Source organism: Schistocerca cancellata, chromosome 8 (assembly GCF_023864275.1).
Source record: "Schistocerca cancellata isolate TAMUIC-IGC-003103 chromosome 8, iqSchCanc2.1, whole genome shotgun sequence".
Classification (NCBI taxonomy): domain Eukaryota; kingdom Metazoa; phylum Arthropoda; class Insecta; order Orthoptera; family Acrididae; genus Schistocerca; species Schistocerca cancellata.
The window spans coordinates 363979812-363999329 of record NC_064633.1 but is presented as its reverse complement, the minus strand read 5'-3'; the positions used below and the strand labels follow the sequence as shown (position 1 = coordinate 363999329).

The 19518-nt window shown below is 38.9% G+C and overlaps 1 protein-coding gene across 1 annotated transcript in view; it reads right to left on the bottom strand.

The window, feature by feature from the left end:
- Positions 1–19518, bottom strand: part of LOC126095271 (probable E3 ubiquitin-protein ligase HERC1) — an 814023-nt gene that overhangs the window by 368193 nt on the left and 426312 nt on the right. The window contains exon 40 of the mRNA XM_049910030.1: positions 1954–2099. Coding sequence (XP_049765987.1) covers positions 1954–2099 — 146 coding nt within the window. The remainder of the gene's footprint in view (positions 1–1953; positions 2100–19518) is intronic.

Below are 19518 nucleotides of genomic sequence, written 5' to 3'. Positions count from 1 at the left end.
CCATTTGAACCATTTAAAAGTGGCTGCATGTACCACGATGTCCCCATGCCACACAGTTAGCTCTGTTAAAAATAATGTTTTGATCACTTTGTTTCATTTTTATGACTTTTTAGTCCCTTAGGTTGACTGACCTGCTTTACAGTTGCTTATCTTTTGTTTATACAGAGAGTTTAGTCATTGTTTGCTGTTGCTTTGGCAAGAATATTTTTTGTTTACAGCAAAGTAAATGTGTGCGCGAGTTTCTTATATTGTGTGTGTGTGAGTTTCTTATTCTACTTGAAAGCAATGGGAAGAATTGAGAAGTTCAGTGTTAAACAATGTAAATTTTATGGAAATCAGTTCACGAAAAGGATTAACTCTGCTAATACTGAAATACAAGTGATAAAATACTTGAATCAGCTTCAACTATTTCAAATGCTTCGAACCTAAAACTGAAATATTTGGACAACGGGCTTGACAGTATTAATGCTGATAATATAGAGACAGCAACTATTTATTCAGGTTGTGTTACTGTTGAACTCCCTGCTCTATCTGAACTAATAAATAAAGCTTTGCAGTGTAAGGAATGTGGCAATAGTGGTGTAAAGGTGGTTGAGGAGATGTGTGCTAGAAGAGGTTGTGCATCAAAATTAAGGATTGTTCGTAATTTTTGTGATTTAAGCAAATGTTGTTATACTTGCGGTGTAACTAAACAGAGAGTGTATAACACAAATATTAAACTTGCTTATGCTATGTGGTGAACAGGCAAAGCATACAGAAGTGCACAAATTTTCTGTGCTTTTATGGACTTATCTCCACCTACAAGGGTTGACAGGTACAATACCATTATTCTAAAGACTTTAGAAGTAGTAGCAAATGATTATATGAAAAATGCTGTTCAGGAAAATATAGACAAGAATGACAGCAATACATGTACGTCTGCAGCTGTGGATGCATCCTGGCAACAAAGAGGCTATATTTCACTAAATGGTCTGGTGACAGCTACCTCCTTGAACAATGGTAAAGTCACTGATGTGGAAAGTGTTACCAAGCACTGGCATGACTGTAGTAGTGGAACTGAAAATCATAAATGTTTGATTAATTTTAATAGTTGTAGTGGAGGGATGGACTCTGAAGGTGTTGTGAAGATATTTCACACGTCAGTGGAGAAATATGGTGTGATGTATACATCTTACCAAGGAGATGGTGACTCAAAAGGGTATAAAAAAGTCTGTGAATCCAGATCTAGTGCTGACAACAAAAATGGATCAAATGGCTCTGAGCACTATGGGACTTAACTTCTAAGGTCATCAGTCCCGTAGAACTTAGAACTACTTAAACCTAACTAACCTAAGGACATCACACACATCCATGCCCGAGGCAGGATTTGAACCTGCAACCGTAGCGGTCGCGTGGTTCCAGACTGTAGCGCCTAGAACCGCTCGGCCACTCCGGCCAGCTTGGCTACAGAATAAAAGTTCATATCACTTCTCACTTCTACTTTGAACAGAGTTCATAGCATTTCCTATCACAAATATATTTGATAATATAATGAAAAAGACCTGCCCTTTTCAATCTGTTGTTACATCCATCCTCGATTTTCCATTGTTAGAAACAGATTTGAAGATTTTTACATAACAAAAAATTGGAAGAGGATAAAAAGGGGGAGGGAAGTATAAACAACAGAAATACTGTGCTATACAGATATGCACATGCCACCAAGACAATAACTAAATCTTGGGTGAGAGTTTCTGGGCTAAGAATTTCACTGCTCTATTATAAACATGTTTATCACAGTATCATTTATTAACACTACAAACATCTTGAAAAAGTCAGTCACCAACACTCTACTGATTAAACCTTGATTTTTAATTTTAAATGTCAATAAAATACTATTTTTACCCTTTGAAATTAGCCTTCTTCACAAATTGTCATTTCACTTTAGGACTGACCAATATATTTGTATATACATACCTCTAGTCTAAGTAAGAGATCATATGGACTCGGACTCATATTGAATGACGAACGATTTTCGCCTGGATCAGAATCAATGCACGGGTTCTCTATCATCCACGTAGCCAGTTCATTAATTGTACGTGCTGACATTTCTCCACTGCTTCCTAATTGAAAAATAGTTGTCTGTCACTGATTGTTATTCTAGTGATAAAAATAACAGATACAAAAAAATATGGTTATATAAAATACTTACATAACTAAGGCAAATTAATTGTCAGTTAATTTATTACATAAATCACAAAATATTATACGACAAGTTCGAAGCTTCTAAGATCTACTTCAATGTCTGCACCTTATTTTACAGTGATATTTGTCACAGTAGCATGACTGTAATATCCACCAGATCCAATCTGGTAGATGGTTCAAGGATGCTCTCCAGATTTGTGCATCATAATCTGGAAATAATGATATCACACAACAGAAGGTCATGAGCTCTTTCCCACAGAGCCAGTAAATGCCAGACATAATTCATTATGGTGCTGAAATTCCATCAGTCACATCCCTCCCTCAATGTTGATGGAACTTCCAGATTGTGAACTGGGAACTGTTTCAGAGAGAGATTGATGATAACATTCAGTGGATTCACCAAAATCCATCCAATTATGGACAATTTGTGAGTGTGATTGAAGTTAATGCAAGGAAATATAATTCTAGTGGGTTTTCAAAGGAGTAAAAATCCAGACGGTCTCAAGAATGTGATGAATTAGATGCCAGATATCGATACTCTCTCAGTGACACAACAGCTAATGACAACTTGAGAGCCCTCAGTAAGAACAGCAGAAGAAAACAGCAGGAGGACTCAATTTTACACAGTGTAGTCACAGAGCCTCGAACCTCTGTAGAAAACTTGGTACAGAGCCAAGGTCATTAAGCACAGAAACATATGTGAACACCAGTTCTGTTACATCCAGACTACTGGAGATTACGGAAACTAAAATAGGCAAGACACACAAACGAATCATGAAAAATTAGTTGTACATAAAGAGGTCCCATCTAAAACTACGTCCAGACTACAAACATGACTTCTGCATTGAAGAATCTGATATAGCCCTGAACATGCAAAATGAATAAAGCAGCTGGATTTGATGGAGTATATCCAGAGTCTCTTATAGCCATAAAACCTGAAACAAAATTGTGACACACGGAACTTTTTAACGAGATTCTCAGAAATGGAAAATCATCAGTCTTTCAAACACTCTCTTATAATTCCCATTTTGAAACCAGGCAAAGAAAGATTGGTGCTTCTCACTACCAACCAGCACTGACACTTAGCATTACCTATAAGCTATTAGAAAGGCTTATTCCAACAGCATTCAAGAAGCTATTAATTAAATCATCTCCACCGAGCAAGGTGGCTTTAGGAATACTGGAGTTGCTCCGACCATGCCTCAACATTGACAATGGCAGTAGAAGCTGGATTTCAATGAATTTTCAAATCAGCTGAAGTTTGTGGGCATTAAAGCACTGATGGAGGGATGGACTGATGTTGAAGCTTACTGAAATTATCTCTTGTCAAAAGCTGGCATTTCTAGTGAACAACATGCTCTCTGATACACACTTCAAGGTGTTCCTGATGGACTAGCAAGCAGATAGAGGACTGTAAATAATGGTCAGCTTCATGGATCAGTTCTGGCTCCCATTCTGTTTAAACTGTATGGCCATGACATACCAGACACCAATGATCCTTAGAACACTAATATATAAAAGGAGTTACAGGCAACTTCATGCAAAGTCCAATTGATCAGAGGAAAGAGAGCCTACAACAAGGACTGACTCTTGAACAAAAGTCCACAAAATATGCCATAGAGCCAGCGGAGGTCGAGAACAAATGATTAAATGTCCTTTGCTACATTACTCCCACGGATAAAATGTGAAATGCAGTTGACAGCCCACATGTCATTTGTTAAAACAGCCAATAACTCAGATGGTAAACATACATTACAAGGTAAGTAGTTAAAAAAAAGAGCATTTGGTCAGGAAATGGAGAACCATCAAAGAGCACAAAGTGGTGGGTGATCACCATTTAGGAAAAGGTGATGGTTAAAACAACGGTGCCCAAATCAAAACCTAGCTAAAATGATCTCCTCACTGCGAAAGGGCCATGACGAGGTCTGCCAAGCAGCTGGGAGAGGTTTAATTCACAGAAGCTTGTTCCCATGAACGGAAAACCACTGATGATGCCAAAGTGACTTCACCTGCTGACATATGCCAATATAGAGATCATTGGAAGAAATGGAAGAACTAGCAAACCATGGTAGGAGGATTGCAGCCTTGGCAGCAGCATCAACAGCCTCATTTCCTGTCAGGCCAACATGAAAACCCACCCAAACATGTCAGTGCCTCCCTCAAGATTGAGCAAGTGGAAGCTTTCTTGGACCCACTGCACTAAGGGATGGACTGTATACAGCACACACAGGCTCTGAAGGGCACTGAGAGAATCAGACACAATTGAAAAGTCTGTGTCACCGGATGTACTGGGTGCCCTGACAGAAGGCGAAGAGCTCTGCTGTAAATATTGAGCAGCATTCTGGAACCCAATTCTGAAAATCGTCGGTGCCAATGATGGAAGCACACCCGACACCACGGTCAGTCTTAGAGCCAATCAGTGTTCACAAAGTTACAACTGCTAAGTTCCATGCAAAGGTTGAGAAACTTACAGTGATAGACCGAATCTGAAGTAGTTTCCTAGGAAGCGAGTAAAGTCCAAGATGAACATGGGCCACTGCACGAAGCCAAGGTGGTGAAGGGTTCACACCCATCAGGTAAGTGGCAGATAGTGCAAAGTTAAGCTGCCAGAGCAGTAGCCGAAAGCAAACTTCAGGAGGTAGCAGAGAAGAGGAATGTGCCCCGTACTGGCGGTCAAAGGACTCATAGGCCTCCAAGCAAGGCAGTTAAATGGTATGCATATCCACTAGGAAAGCCAGTGTGACAGTAGTGGTTTGGCAGCTTCTGCACAGAGACTCTCAACTGGGCTAGCCTAAGTGTCACCAGTGGCCAAATGGATTCCATGATGGTGGATTGTATTTAGACAGATAAGATGGATGTACATGCAAATGCATGAATGAAACACTCATAGTCTAGTTTCACACGAACAAGGAATTGGAGAAAACAGAAGAGGGTGGTCCGATCCACTCTCCAGAAAGTACTGCTTAGGACACGTAGGACGTCTATCAGACGGCGTACAGCAGGTGGCCAGGTAAGACACATAAGAAGACCAAAAAAGTTTTCTATTAAGCATGAGCCCCAGGAATTCAGCAATTTCAATGAATGGAAGAGCAATAAGCCCAAGATGTAAAAGCAGTAGAAGAAACCCAATGTGCTGCCAGAAATTCATAAAAAGGGTTTGTCAGTGGAAAAGCAAAAGCCATTGTTAATGTTCCATAAGTACAGATGATTGAGGCATCGCTGAAGGAGACCAGTACATGAGAACTGCAGTACATTGCAAAATCATTGGTGAAAACGGAGTCGGATGTGCCTGGCAGGAGACAGGCCATAATAATATTAATGGCTTTGGCAAAGAGGACAACGCTCAGGACAGAGCCCTGAGGTATCGTGTTTTTCTGAGTAAAGGTGTCCGTCAAGGCAGAACCCATACATACCTTGAAAACTCTTTCTTTTAAAAATTCCTAAAGGGAACAGAGCAGGCGACCTCAGAAGCCCCAAGTTTAGAGACTATGGAGAATACCAGTACTCCACGAGGTGTCACACGCTTTTTACAAATCAAAAAACACAGCCACAATCTGATGGGTCGACAAAGTTACAAGATGGTCAACCACAGAAAGGCAGGCTCAAAATCACCATTGTGCATTGTTTAGTAAATTGTGAGACTCGAGCTACCTTACCACCTGGGCATGAGCCATACATTCCATCACCTTGCAAACACAGCTGGTGAGAGAAATAGAGTTGTAGCTAGAAAGAAGGTGTTTCTCCTTACTGGGCTTAGGTGTGGATATGACAGTCACTTCATGCCACCATCTCGGAAATGTACCATCTGCCCAGATGTGGTTGTACATACGAAGGAGAAAGTGCTTGCCCACTAGACAAAGGTGCTGCAAAATCTGAATGAGAATATCATCTGGCCCTGGGGCGGAATATCAGGGTGAAGTGAGACCATGATCTAGCGCCCTCATAGTTAAGGCAGCATTGTAGCATTCACAGTTCTGAGAGAAGGGTATCACCCAAGCCACCTCCACTCATTTCTGATGGAGGAAGGCATGGTGATAGTGGGTGGAGCTTGCAATCTCCACAAAATGGTGGCCCAAGGTGTTTGAGATAGCATTAGGGTCCATAATGATGTCATCTGCTATGGTCAGGCTGAAAATTGGGGAATGGACTTTGACCCTAGGGAGCCATCGGAAATTGGCCCATATGATGGAAGAAAGAGTGGAGCTATTAAAAGAACTAGAAAATGAAATTCAGCTAGCTTTTTCCACTATCTGAAGAATGTGATGAAACTGCACACATAACTGTGTATAACAAATACAGTTTGCCAATGTAGGATGATGTTTAAAAATGTGGAGAGCCATCCCTGCACACAAATTATATCACAGTTTGTTTCAGTCCACCAAGGAACCAGCACATGGCACAGTAAAAATGAAGTGCATGGTGTGGAACATTCTGCCTGTAAAGATAATGTTTGTAAGGTAGTCTACCTGGTCATCACAACTGGGAAAATGTTGTTTGTCGAAAGTCACCAGAGAGGAAAAAAGCCTCCAATGGTCACTCGAGTATGTGATACAGAGAATGGACCATTTGAGACAACAGGCAAGCTGGGCAGTGCAGAATTAGAGGTCCAAATGGGAATAGGTGTGCATGGGGTCCAAAAGGAACATGGGTGCTCCAGTACTAAGCCAGATGAGGTAGAGTTGACTGCAAATGTCAGCAAGGAGAGCAGCTCTTGGACAGGTTCTGGGAGAGCCCCAAAGGGTATGGTGCACATTAACATCACCAAACAGCAAAAAAGGAGGGTGAGAGAGTTGCCCAATAAGCTGGAGGAAGTCTGCTCTGGTGACACATAATGATGGATGGATGTCAACATTGCAAAGAGAAATGATAAAGCAAGGAAGGAAAATGTAGACTGCAACAGCTTGCGGCTGCCGAGTGCCTGCCTTTGAAGACTCACTGCTACAGGGCGCAGAGGCTGCAGTATCCTGTTCCTTGAGATGTACAGACATGTTGGCAGTATCTCTGGGTCGGCCTTCAGATTCCAGGGCAGAAAAACAGTTGGTGGTGCACGCCGGTGGAAGGGAGGTCAGCTGGGTAAGGTATCATGCAGTGACACAGTGGAAGAGGGTCTCCGAGTCAATGAAGGAGAAAGTAGTTTGTCTTTGTTTAATTTTTTTGAGCCTTTGTGGTCGACAGAAGCAGACTCGTATGTTTGTTGGCTGGAGGGCTGTAAAAAGTCTTCACGGGAGTATTTCTTCAGCCCTTTCTGGCCTGCTGGTTGTGTAGCAGATGATTTCACCACCAGAGGCGGAGATTTGGTGGCTTGTTTCACAGCTGGAGGCAGAGAAGATGGGGGTGCTACCATGACACTGGGCGATTTGACAATTGCAATGCTGAATTTGAGGTCGCAAGTTTATGTGGCCATGTTCTTTGTGGAGCAAGGTGTAGTAAGAGCAATCTTGTAAGTGCCAGATGGTAAAACGCAGGGCCTTCAACTAGCCAACAACGTGCGAGGGACAGTATAAGGCAATTTTTCTTTCACCTGGATGTCCTGGATGGCCCATTTATCAAGATACATGGAACATTCTCAGGAAGAGGCTGCATGGACACCATTGCAATTGATGCAGAGGGGAGAAGGTGGCAGACAATCGCCCTTGACAGCATCCCTACCACAAGCAACACATTTGGCCATGTTTCGACAGGACATTCAAGTGTGGTTTTAACCTTGACATTGATAACAGCACATCAGATTTGTTATGTATGGTCAGACCGTGATGACTTCATAACCTGTTTTCATCTATGGTGGAAGCACTACTCTATCAAACATGAGGAAAAGTGTAAGTGTGGGCATTAATGTTGCATCAATGTTTTTCATTACTTGATGGACAGCAGCAATGCCTTGATCAGAGAGGTAAGTTTGGATTTCTCTCTCATTCAGGCCATTGAGCAGCCTAGTGTAAGTAACACTACATGAAGATTTCAGCGTTTGATGGACCTCGACGTGGACAAGGTAGTTGTCAAAGAGTGAAGCTGCAAGCAGTTGTTGGGCTTGCAAATCAGAAGTGGTCTCCAAAAGCAAAGTGCCATTACATAAATGAGAGCAGTATTTTACAGGGCCTACAATTGCATCTACACCTTTCTGAATAATAAATGGGTTAACTGTAGCAAAGGACTGAACTCCTCCGGTACATGTTACCACGAGGAACCAAGGTGCAGTTGGATTACATTTAGTAGACACAGATTGAGAGGGTGATCGGACCAATGTGAAAAATATCTGCCTTGATTGCCAGTAGCTCTGATGGTGTGCTGCTTCCAACTGGGGGCCGCATCAGATGGGAGCTCACCCTCGTAGGTGATTGTTCACACCCCAGGTCACACCTCCCAAACTTCTGACAGAGGGACCAATTGGCAAATTTAGGAAGGTCACAGCTCAGGAAATCACCCCTCCCTGTGCCTGGCCTGTACCAGGGGGTATGTGTGAACCCTACCTGTTGATTCGGGGTTGGGAATTACTTGTAACCCAGTCACCTGATAAGTGTCAGATGTGTGGGTCAACCTTTATGAGTGCACAGGAAGAAGTAGAAACAAAGAGGAACCTCAAATGCGGAAGCAGAAGACAAATAGGAGACGGGAAATGAATAGGGAAAGAAAGGAAGAAAAAACAGTGGAAAGACTGTTCTGATGTCAGGCTACTGGAACTTCAGAACACATTCCCAAAAATATCCCAGACATGTTCCCCATGGGAGGGGAAAAAGAATAGCAGAAGGATAGAGATGCAGCATGGAAAGGGGAAAGGTGCTGCAAAGGCTGGGGGCCCATTGCAGCCAAGCACGAACTCACCAAATAGTGGTGAGCCCTCTGGGGGAAACTTCTTATACACCCTGAGATTGTACTGAGAAGTGATTGAGTTATTACTTCCATAAATGGAGACTTCAGACTAACTCACATAAAAATCAAGTTATTGTATTACATTTAAGTAATAAAGAAGCCCAAAGGAAACCACATGTGAACTTTGACTGAACTGAAGTACCCCAATCCAGTATATCTAGGAATCACTCTGGATCAGTCCTTGATGTTCAAATGACAATGCATCTACATCTACATCTACATCCATACTCCGCAAGCCACCTGACGGTGTGTGGCGGAGGGTACCTTGAGTACCTCTATCGGTTCTCCTTTCTATTCCAGTCTCGTATTGTTCGTGGAAAGAAGGATTGTCGATATGCCTCTGTGTGGGCTCTAATCTCTCTGATTTTATCCTCAAGGTCTCTTCGCGAGATATACGTAGGAGGGAGCCATATACTGCTTGACTCTTCGGTGAAGGTATGTTCTCGAAACTTTGACAAAAGCCCGTACCGAGCTACTGAGCGTCTCTCCTGCAGAGTCTTCCACTGGAGTTTATCTATCATCTCCGTAATGCTTTCGCGATTACTAAATGATCCTGTAACGAAGCGCGCTGCTCTCCGTTGGATCTTCTCTATATCTTCTATCAACCCTATCTGGTACGGATCCCACACTGCTGAGCAGTATTCAAGCAGTGGGCGAACAAGCGTACTGTAACCTACTTCCTTTGTTTTCGGATTGCATTTCCTTAGGATTCTTCCAATGAATCTCAGTCTGGCATCTGCTTTACCGGCGATCAACATTATATGATCATTCCATTTTAAATCACTCCTAATGCGTACTCCCAGATAATTTATGGTATTAACTGCTTCCAGTTGCTGACCTGCTATTTTGTAGCTAAATGATAAAGGATCTATCTTTCTGTGCATTCGCAGCACATTACACTTGTCTACATTGAGATTCAATTGCCATTCCCTGCACCATGCGTCAATTCGCTGCAGATCCTCCTGCATTTCAGTACAATTTTCCATTGTTACAACCTCTCGATACACCACAGCATCATCTGCAAAAAGCCTCAGTGAACTTCCGATGTCATCCACCAGGTCATTTATGTATATTGTGAATAGCAACGGTCCTATGACACTCCCCTGCGGCACACCTGAAATCACTCTTACTTCGGAGGACTTCTCTCCATTGAGAATGACATGCTGCGTCCTGTTATCTAGGAACTCCTCAATGCAATCACACAATTGGTCTGATAGTCCATATGCTCTTACTTTGTTCATTAAACGACTGTGGGGAACTGTATCGAACGCCTTGCGGAAGTCAAGAAACACGGCATCTACCTGTGAACCCGTATCTATGGCCCTCTGAGTCTCGTGGACGAATAGCGCGAGCTGGGTTTCACATGACCGTCTTTTTCGAAACCCTTGCTGATTCCTACAGAGTAGATTTCTAGTCTCCAAAAAAGTCATTATACTCGAACACAATACGTGTTCCAAAATTCTACAACTGATCGACGTTAGAGATATCAAGTTATGTAAGAAACTTGGCTCCAGATTGAATCTACTTTGCAGATTGCTGGGGACAGTCTTATGTGGATGTCAACACTCTATGTTCTGCTGCGCTCATTCTTGTGTGTTCAGCTGATGAACAGTGTGCTCCCGTATGGGAAAACAGTGGACACACAGCATAGCTGATGTGCAGTTTAATGAATCCATGAGAATGGTCACTAGTACTGTTAGGTCTACTCACAGTCAGTGGTTACCTGATTTAGCTAACATTTCTCTGCAAGATCTAAGGAGGAAATTAGGTAAGATAAACTTGCTCAAGAAGATCACTTCTCATACAAATTCTTCCTTGTACAATTCGCTGCAAGAGCTACCAACAACTCAGCTGAAATCAAGCAAACCATCCTGGATTGATTCAAACAGTATCAGTTATTTTGAAGTGATCTCCATTACCACCAACAGTGGAACAAACATCCATTGACTATGCTCACCTGATTCAAGATTCAACACGGATAGCTGAGGGATTCCCACAACTGTGCCAAATGAGGTCAATGCTATACTTTACTGTACTAGGGCAGGTCAAGGGAGAAGTGGTTACAGCTTGAAGAAATGGTTTTTCCATTCATCTGGTGGCTTGAAAGTTTAGTGAAGGAGCAAACAATAGAACACAGTGTTAATGTATGCTGACTTCAAGGATTTGATAGTGGACTGAGGACTCTACACCAAGCGACTCCAAGTTCTCTGGACTGACTGACAAATTTGGGCATCCCCATTTGATTGTGTATGCTACTGGTATAGACGACAGTCCAACATAAGTTCTTAAATCAGGAGCTATTAAAATGAAAAAGAGGTGTTCAGTCTTGTATATATTTTTAATGAACAAAGCTATCTATCGATTTTGAGAAAAACTTTATGATACATACCCCCAAAAGGACAAATCCAATAAAATGTGTAGTTCATGTATGTAAAATAATAACTACAACTGTTCTGAACCACACTGTAATGTAACTACCTTAGATTTTATATACAGTAGTAGATGATATTATCTAACACTACTATGAATAATTTAAAGACCTTTAAATAACAAAGTTGATTATACTGTTTCATTTGCAGTATTATAAAAATGGATAATTTGGAATTTTGTGTACAACCATTTCCATTCCATTAATATAATCGTTTCAAATCCAAGAAGATAATTATCCATCAAATAATAAAATTTCTTCTATAAAGTACATAAAATTATCAAATAGAAAGTTTTAGAAAAACATTGTTTAATATCACAACCAGTTACTCAAACTGTAAACAGCTAAGGACATAATACAGTAATTTTTAACATGGTTTAAAAGATAGCTGTTTATATCAGATAACAGCAGCAAAACCTCTATTAATGTTAGCAGTCAAAATAATTTGCATTTTATACAAGTGATTGTCCAAAATCATTATTTTACAAAATTTTGTGAAAAGAATAGTGCTACCCACTATATAGCGGAGACGCTGAGTCGCAAATAGGCATGACAAAAAGACTGTCACAAAATAACCTTTTGTTCAACAAGGCCTTTGACAAAGACCTTGTTGGCTGCAAGCTTATATTGTGACAGTCTTTTTGTTGTGCTTATCTATGACTCAGCATCTCCGTTATATGATGAGTAGAACTGTCCTTTTCATAGTATTGTTACATTCTATCCTGAATTTTCCCTTGTTTGATTTTAAAAAAATTTGTATGAGAAAGAAAATATACAAGAAAACAAATTGTATCAAAATTTTGTTCATTACTGTAAAACTTATAGTCAAACTTAAGTTTTTACAAATATGTAATTTTTCATCATACCTTGACAAAAGCTTAATATTAATAATGAACTCGTCATTATGGGTCGTTACATTTTTATATAAGAGTCAGTGCAAGGCCATGACAGTCAACAGAGAGTACGCAAGTGGTAACTGATGATATGTCAGAGTTGTTACACGAGGGACATTGTAAAAGTTACAAATAAAAAAGTATCAGTTATTTAAAATATTTGTATAAAGATATTTAATAATGAATTCAAAGTAGGGACAATTCAAGAATATGTAAACCAAGAGCCAATGTTTTATTACGTAGTTTGAGAATACATCCTGGACATCTCTCCAACAACAGATATCAAACCAATTTCCCTCTTAACTATTTGTCAAATTTAATATATTTCTCTTGTCACAATACAAAATGTGCAAAACATGATTATTTTAGTTCATCTACAGCATGGTTGCAGTTAAATAAATGATTCTAGATAAGAGGAATTATATCTGAGCATAGAGCTGAAAGCTGAAGCTACACTCTTAGATCAGTGTGGATTCCAGAAAAATATGAGAACCAGAAAAGTAATACTAGATCTACAATTAGCCATAGATAAATAACTGGAAAAGAATCTAACTGCATGTATAGCTTTCATACACATGGAAAAACTCTTTAATATTACCAAACAAGACAAAATGTATGAGGTCTTGAAAAAAGCAGGAATAGACTATAATGACTGAAGAATAATACTGAATCTTCATAAAAGTGAGACAGCTATTATTGATGGAAAGACAAAGCAAGAAGTGCACCTAAGAAAAAGAGTTTGGCATGACTGTGCATTATCATCCATTAGCTTCACCCTGTATATATAAGAGGCACTTAAAAATGTTGAAAGAAGATTATGTCACACTTCCCCTGACTGTGAGATAATTCCATTTATGTGCCATTTTCACCAAATTTTCCCACAAAATATTCCTTATTATCAATTAGGTGCTCACTTGTACAATTTTAGCTCTGCCAGCATCTCATTTTCAGTTGCATGTATGCAGAGTGAAGTAGCAAATGAAAATTTGTACCAAAGCCATGGTTCGAACCCAAGTCTCCTACTCACTAGACTGATGTGCTAACCACTTTGCCACCCTGGCACAGTAACTTTGCACAAATGCATGGAATACCCCAGGATGCCTCCTTCCTCAATCTGAATTCCCATCCACATCTTCACCCACCTTGTATTCCCCCTAAACTCAAACACCATTGCAGAGGCTCTCCAACCACCTCAGTATCGAACAAAACAGGGGACCCTGCCTGAAATCCATGGATAAGTGCTTCAATCAAATGAAACTATATGGTTCCAGAGACCAGTTCAAGTCTCAAATATCTATGATGTATATACAGAGCTGTGGATGAGATTGGATTGTGGAGCAAGGCATGCTAGAGTAGTCTGTTTCATTGTGTAAAGCCACTGCACCAGGGTGGTGTAATGGTTAGCTCATTTGCTTAGTGTGCAGAAGACCCAGATTCAAATCCCAGCCTTGGTTCAAATTTACATTCATCACTTCAGTCTGCATATAAGCATCACAGATGTTAGAGACACTCTGGAACCATACAGTTTCATTTCATTTTCAGTGGCTTTAAAATAATGAAAGGAGTGAGAGGCAGATGTTCTCCTGAGAGTTGTGATTATGATTGCCACGAGGGAGACGCTTACTTTTTTGATATATATTTGCTAAAATACAAAGAAGGAAACTGCAAACACAGAATATTGATATAATGGAGCCAAAAGATTTCTTCCCTCAGCCTCAGTTGCAGTCACAGTAGAATAAAATATATGAGAAGATTCAGAGGCAGGTATACTAACACACAATCAAAGAATTACATCTTAAGATATGCAGGTGATGTAGCAGTCCTATCTGAAAGTGCAGAAGATCTTGAAACCATATTAATTAAAGTGGATAAGGTTGTTGCTGTTGCTGTTACTGCTGCTGCAGTCTTCAGCCCGAGGATTGGTATGATGCAGTTCTCCATGCTAGTCTACCCTGCGCAAGCCTTTTCATCTCCACATAACTACTGCAACCTACATGCATTTGAACCTGCTTACTGTATTCATCTCTTGGTCTCCCTCTACAACTTTTATCCCCCCACCCCCACCCCACACACACACTAACATAGTTCCCTCAAATACTAAACTAATGAGTGCTTGATCTTAGTGTCTCAGAATGTGTCCCATCAACTGATCAATTCTTTTAGCCTAGTTACTCCATAAATTTCTTTACTCTGCAATTCTATTCAGGCCCTCCTCATTAGTTACATATTCTACCAATCTATCTTCAGCATTCTTCTCTAGCACCAAATTTCGTAAGCTTCTACTCTCTTCTTGTCTGAACTGCTTATCGTTCATGTTTCATGGCCGTACAAGGCAACACTCCACACAAATGTCTTCAGACTACTGAGTGGCAGTAACGTCTGTTATACTTCCTCTGTAAACCATACAGAAGGCTTGTCATCAGATACAAATTATTCTAGCTCTTATTCCAACTACACTTTCCTAATCTTTATTACTCAAAGTCAACTTTTTGGATCACTGATGATAACAGTATAATTGGTTTCTGAGGAAACATTTTCTTCAATGAAAAATTCTGACTTTAAGATTCACTAAAACCATGTACTATTTGAAATTCAAACCTGATAATAGTTGTTTGTTTTAGAACTGACCTACCTAGTTTTAAAGCACTCATTCCCCTTTTTTCCAACGAAAATCTTACTTTTTCCAAAACTTTGTGTTTCAAAATATACTCATATTTACATTTATTGTAGTTTGGAATGTTCAAACCTTAAATTGTAATCATGTCAAAATTCCACTAGTATAGTTTTGTAGCCTTAATTTTTCTGAGTACAAAAATTTATAACTTTCATAGAATAATTTGTTAATATGTGAAAAATATCTATTAGAAAATTTAAAAGCCACTTGTTAATCACTTTAACATCAGTACATAATGTAAATCTATATTCTATTCTACACCTTATCTGATGTTTATTTTATTATTGGAGATGTAATTACTCAGTATTTTACCATTTCATGAGTTCTGATCTACATGTCACTTTATACAGGCATTGCACGCAAAGCGGCAGTCAGTTGCCGCTCATCATGCAACGAGCAAACATCTACACCAGTCAATTTGGAGTCATTCTGTGTTTAGTTCTCATTACGTAACATTCTGTGTCAAGCATTTTCAGAATACAGTTAGTGCAAGGTTCACGATGTGCTTGTGCCACACTGTGAAATTTGAACAAGATGTAAAAGCACGTGTCAAAAGTGCATTAATTATTTTATTCAAATTGCATGTGAACCTGACCTGGATGACAAAGTCACACAAGGAAAAAGAAAGATAATTAAAATTTCAATCAAACTGAAAGATTTGTACGATAACATTTCCATCCTATCGAGGCGGGCAGTGCATTTGAAGTGCTGTTGTGTAGTACAATCCACTTGCTATGAGTGATCCAATTTGATTTGGTTAAGATTAGTATTACACCTACAGTTGAGAAATATTTATAATATTGAAAAATTATGTCAGCTGACAGGAGGGAAGGTTATAAGCTTCACAATGAACACAGCTGCTTGCTACGTTACTACCAGCACTTTTGAATTCTTGAGTCTGGATGTTCAGATAACTTTTAGAAAGAGGGACAAATAAAGTACATTTTTAAATTAATTCAGGCTGGTAGGGATTTGAAATTTGTTTCTTTATGTCAAACAGGAACTTGTTGAACATCATCTTATCAGACTACGTGACTATATTACGAACTGTAGAAAATAAGGCAAAGTCAATATGAAAATCATTTTGTGTCTTTGCAAATCATAGTTCGATGTAAACTGATTTTACTGTCAGCAACAAAAATGATTAAGGAGTATATGTATCACAATTAGAGCAAAAGAATTTCAAAATCCTGAAAACAGCTTCTGCAAGACATACAGTTATCTGCTCTACACAATGATCTTACTTCTTATTTCTACCGAATAGTGCTTTATTTACATATCCAGACATTAATTTCATAACACAACTGGAAGTGGAAATATTCAAAATAAGCAAACATTTTTTTTATTTGGGTCAGTGCAGTGAGGGATGCTTTTAGAAGCAAAAAATACTGAACTGTGCTTCTTGATTTGTTTATTTGTGTGTTGATTCTGTTTTAACTTGTTATCCAACTGGACCCCCAAAATGAATACCCGTATTTCAAATTTGACAGAACAATGCATTATATTCCATTTTTGACACACTTGTACTTTATCGTAGTTACTAATGGTGTTTATGGTAAATATGATTTCCACAATTTTCAAGACACTGACTTGATATACATAACCAAAATTAGAAGACTGTCCTGAATCAAGTTTCCAAAAATTATAAATAGTTATTGTTTTTGCTATGTCAATTCCTATGCATAATTTCACACACAAATGCCTTTCTTGGTGTTGAATTCCTTTACTGCAGTCTTTGCAGCACTTAAATTTAATTAAAGGAAGGGAGGAACATCTGGGTTTAACCTTCCACCAATGAGAAGGTTGTTATGGTAATGCACAAGTTCAGATAGAAAGAGGATGATAAAGGAAACTGACTGTGTCCTTTTCAAAGGAATCCTAATGGTGTTCATCTTGACTGATTTAAAGAAACCACAATGAGTGGAAATACAGAAGGCTAAGCACATATTTCAACTCTTATCTGCCCAAATGCAAGTTTGGTACACTAACCAACATGCCATTTCTCTGGTTTCTTTCATGAAATACTGAACTATTTTACTACTAGCACAATTACACTAAAGCTCTATGTAGTCTAAAGCTCTATATTAGACCCCAAAGAATGTGTATATTACTATTTTACATTCTGAATAAAAATATTTTGTGTCACTGAAAAAAAAAAAAAAAAAAAAATAGAGAAGGGGCCATCACACACAGCCTAGACTTTTACTTATAAACATTAACTGATAGTTAAGGTTCCCACCCTCTCTCTTATTGAACAGACAAGACTTGTGTAATCAGGTGCAGTAAATAAAGCTCCATTACAAGTCTGTTTGTACAGAGTTTATTTAAATATGTAATAGGTTACACTCAATGGCAGATGACAACAACATACACATAGGAAAAAAAAATAACATCTGAAAAATGGTAGTTAACAGAACCCAAAAGAACATTAACACTGAATCTCTAACATGTCCCCTCAGCGTAACAAAAACTAAAGTACAACCTTTAAGTAAGTCCTGACCACAATTTTTTTTTAAATTTTATTTTACAAGGTGGATTTGTCAGAACATCAGCTTTTTGTTCATTTGTGCTAATATGCTTCAAAAAACTTTCTTAGCAAAGCTTTCTCCCTCACAAATGATGGGACTGTGAGTTCTTGCAAAGACTTATTACTGATATGCTGTATTCATACAGAAAACAGCTTTCTGACTGTCAGAACGACTGTAATACAAATTACTGGGCCAACAGGTTTCACTAGCTGCCATGCTTAAGGCTATAAATTCTGATTCTGTTGATGACACAGACAGTGTGTGTTGCTTCTTAAGTGGCCATGAAACACTAAAACCTAAAACTTTGGAAATATAACCACCTGTAGACTTTCTATCTACTCTGTAACCAGCCCCATCAGAGTCACCATAACCAATTATAGGATTTGCACAATTTTTATCCCTAGCATATAACACATGTTTTAAAGCATTCCATAACTCTAGACTTCCATGTGTTTGGTACATGCTTAAAATACTTATTTCTACATGTATGGTCTGGAACCTAACATGACATACATCAGTGACCCTATTAATTTTCTACATCTTTTCTCAAAGTCTTCAGTTTCAGGTTTTTCTCTTGTAAACATACTGTGACTGGACTTTTCCTTCATGGGAGTTGAAACAAAATTACATTCAAACATGTAAAAAAAAAACTTTCAATACTTTTTCAAGATAGATATTTTGAAAAACAGTAACAGTACCCTCCCTTAAATTTTGAACAACATTCATTCCTAAGTAGTTCCTAATCATATCCAAATCCTTCATTTTAAAGTTATCACTTCATAACAGATTAAAATTGTCAATTTCACTCTGGGAAGTCTAATCTGTCAGCAGCTCTTCAATGTAAACAAGTAAGTATGTTTTACAACAATTTTCTATCTTTATATGAAAGCAATACTCAAAATCACTTCTTACAAATCCTAAGCCGGTTATTACTGTGTGGAATTTAGCATTCCAATATTTGGATGAGTCCTTTAAACCACAAAGAGCCTTTCTAAGTTAAAAAACTTTACCATTTGTTTTACTGAAACATCCAGGAGGTAATGTAACATAAAGTCTCGAACTATATCTCCACAGATAAAGCACTACAAACACCCAGTTGATAGATGGGAATGTTATTCTCGTTGTAAAAAGTCAGAAAAAGTCTCACTGAAGTTAATTTTGTGACTGGACTGTATATTTCAGAGTAAGCCAGTCTTTGTTGGAAACCTGTAGCAAAAAAACAAGCTTTAACATTACCGTTCACATCTCTTTTTCATTTAAAAAACCACTTTGTGTCAATAACATTATAATCATTTGGCTTACATACAGAATCCAATCTATTGTTTTCTACCAGCGCTTGCAGCTCTCTTGCTATGGCATCTTTCCCATTTGCAGCATATGCTACAAAACATCACTTCACATAGGTCTTGGAGGTCATCATCATTCACTGCGATCAACAGGCCCAACTCATAACCCTCTAAGTAATGCACACACTGAATATTCCTCCTGGGTCTCAGATTGTATGTCCTTTCATCCCCACCATCTACATTTTCCTCTGAATCCTCAAAAGAAACTTCTCTGTTTCCTCTGTCTACAGTGATTTCTTGTTCTTCTCTGCACTGACTTCTAATTTCTTCCACAACCTCAAATCTCATTTCTTCTTTCTGCCCCTCTGATTTTGAAATTTCATCTATGTTCTCTTCATTACAACAAATCATATCTGATTCTATTATAGGAACATCAGTTTCCTTCTCCCAGTCAGATACTACTGATGACAAAAATCTATGTCTTGGTGCACCTCAGTTTTCTTCATGGAAGGTACAAATATACTGTACCCCTTCACAACATCGTTGTAACCCATAAGTAAACATATCTTGTTTTTGGCATCTAGTTTCAATGTCTTTTCTTTGGGTGCAATGGCACACACATGAAACCCAAATATTTTTAAATCTTCTAAGGGTAATTCTC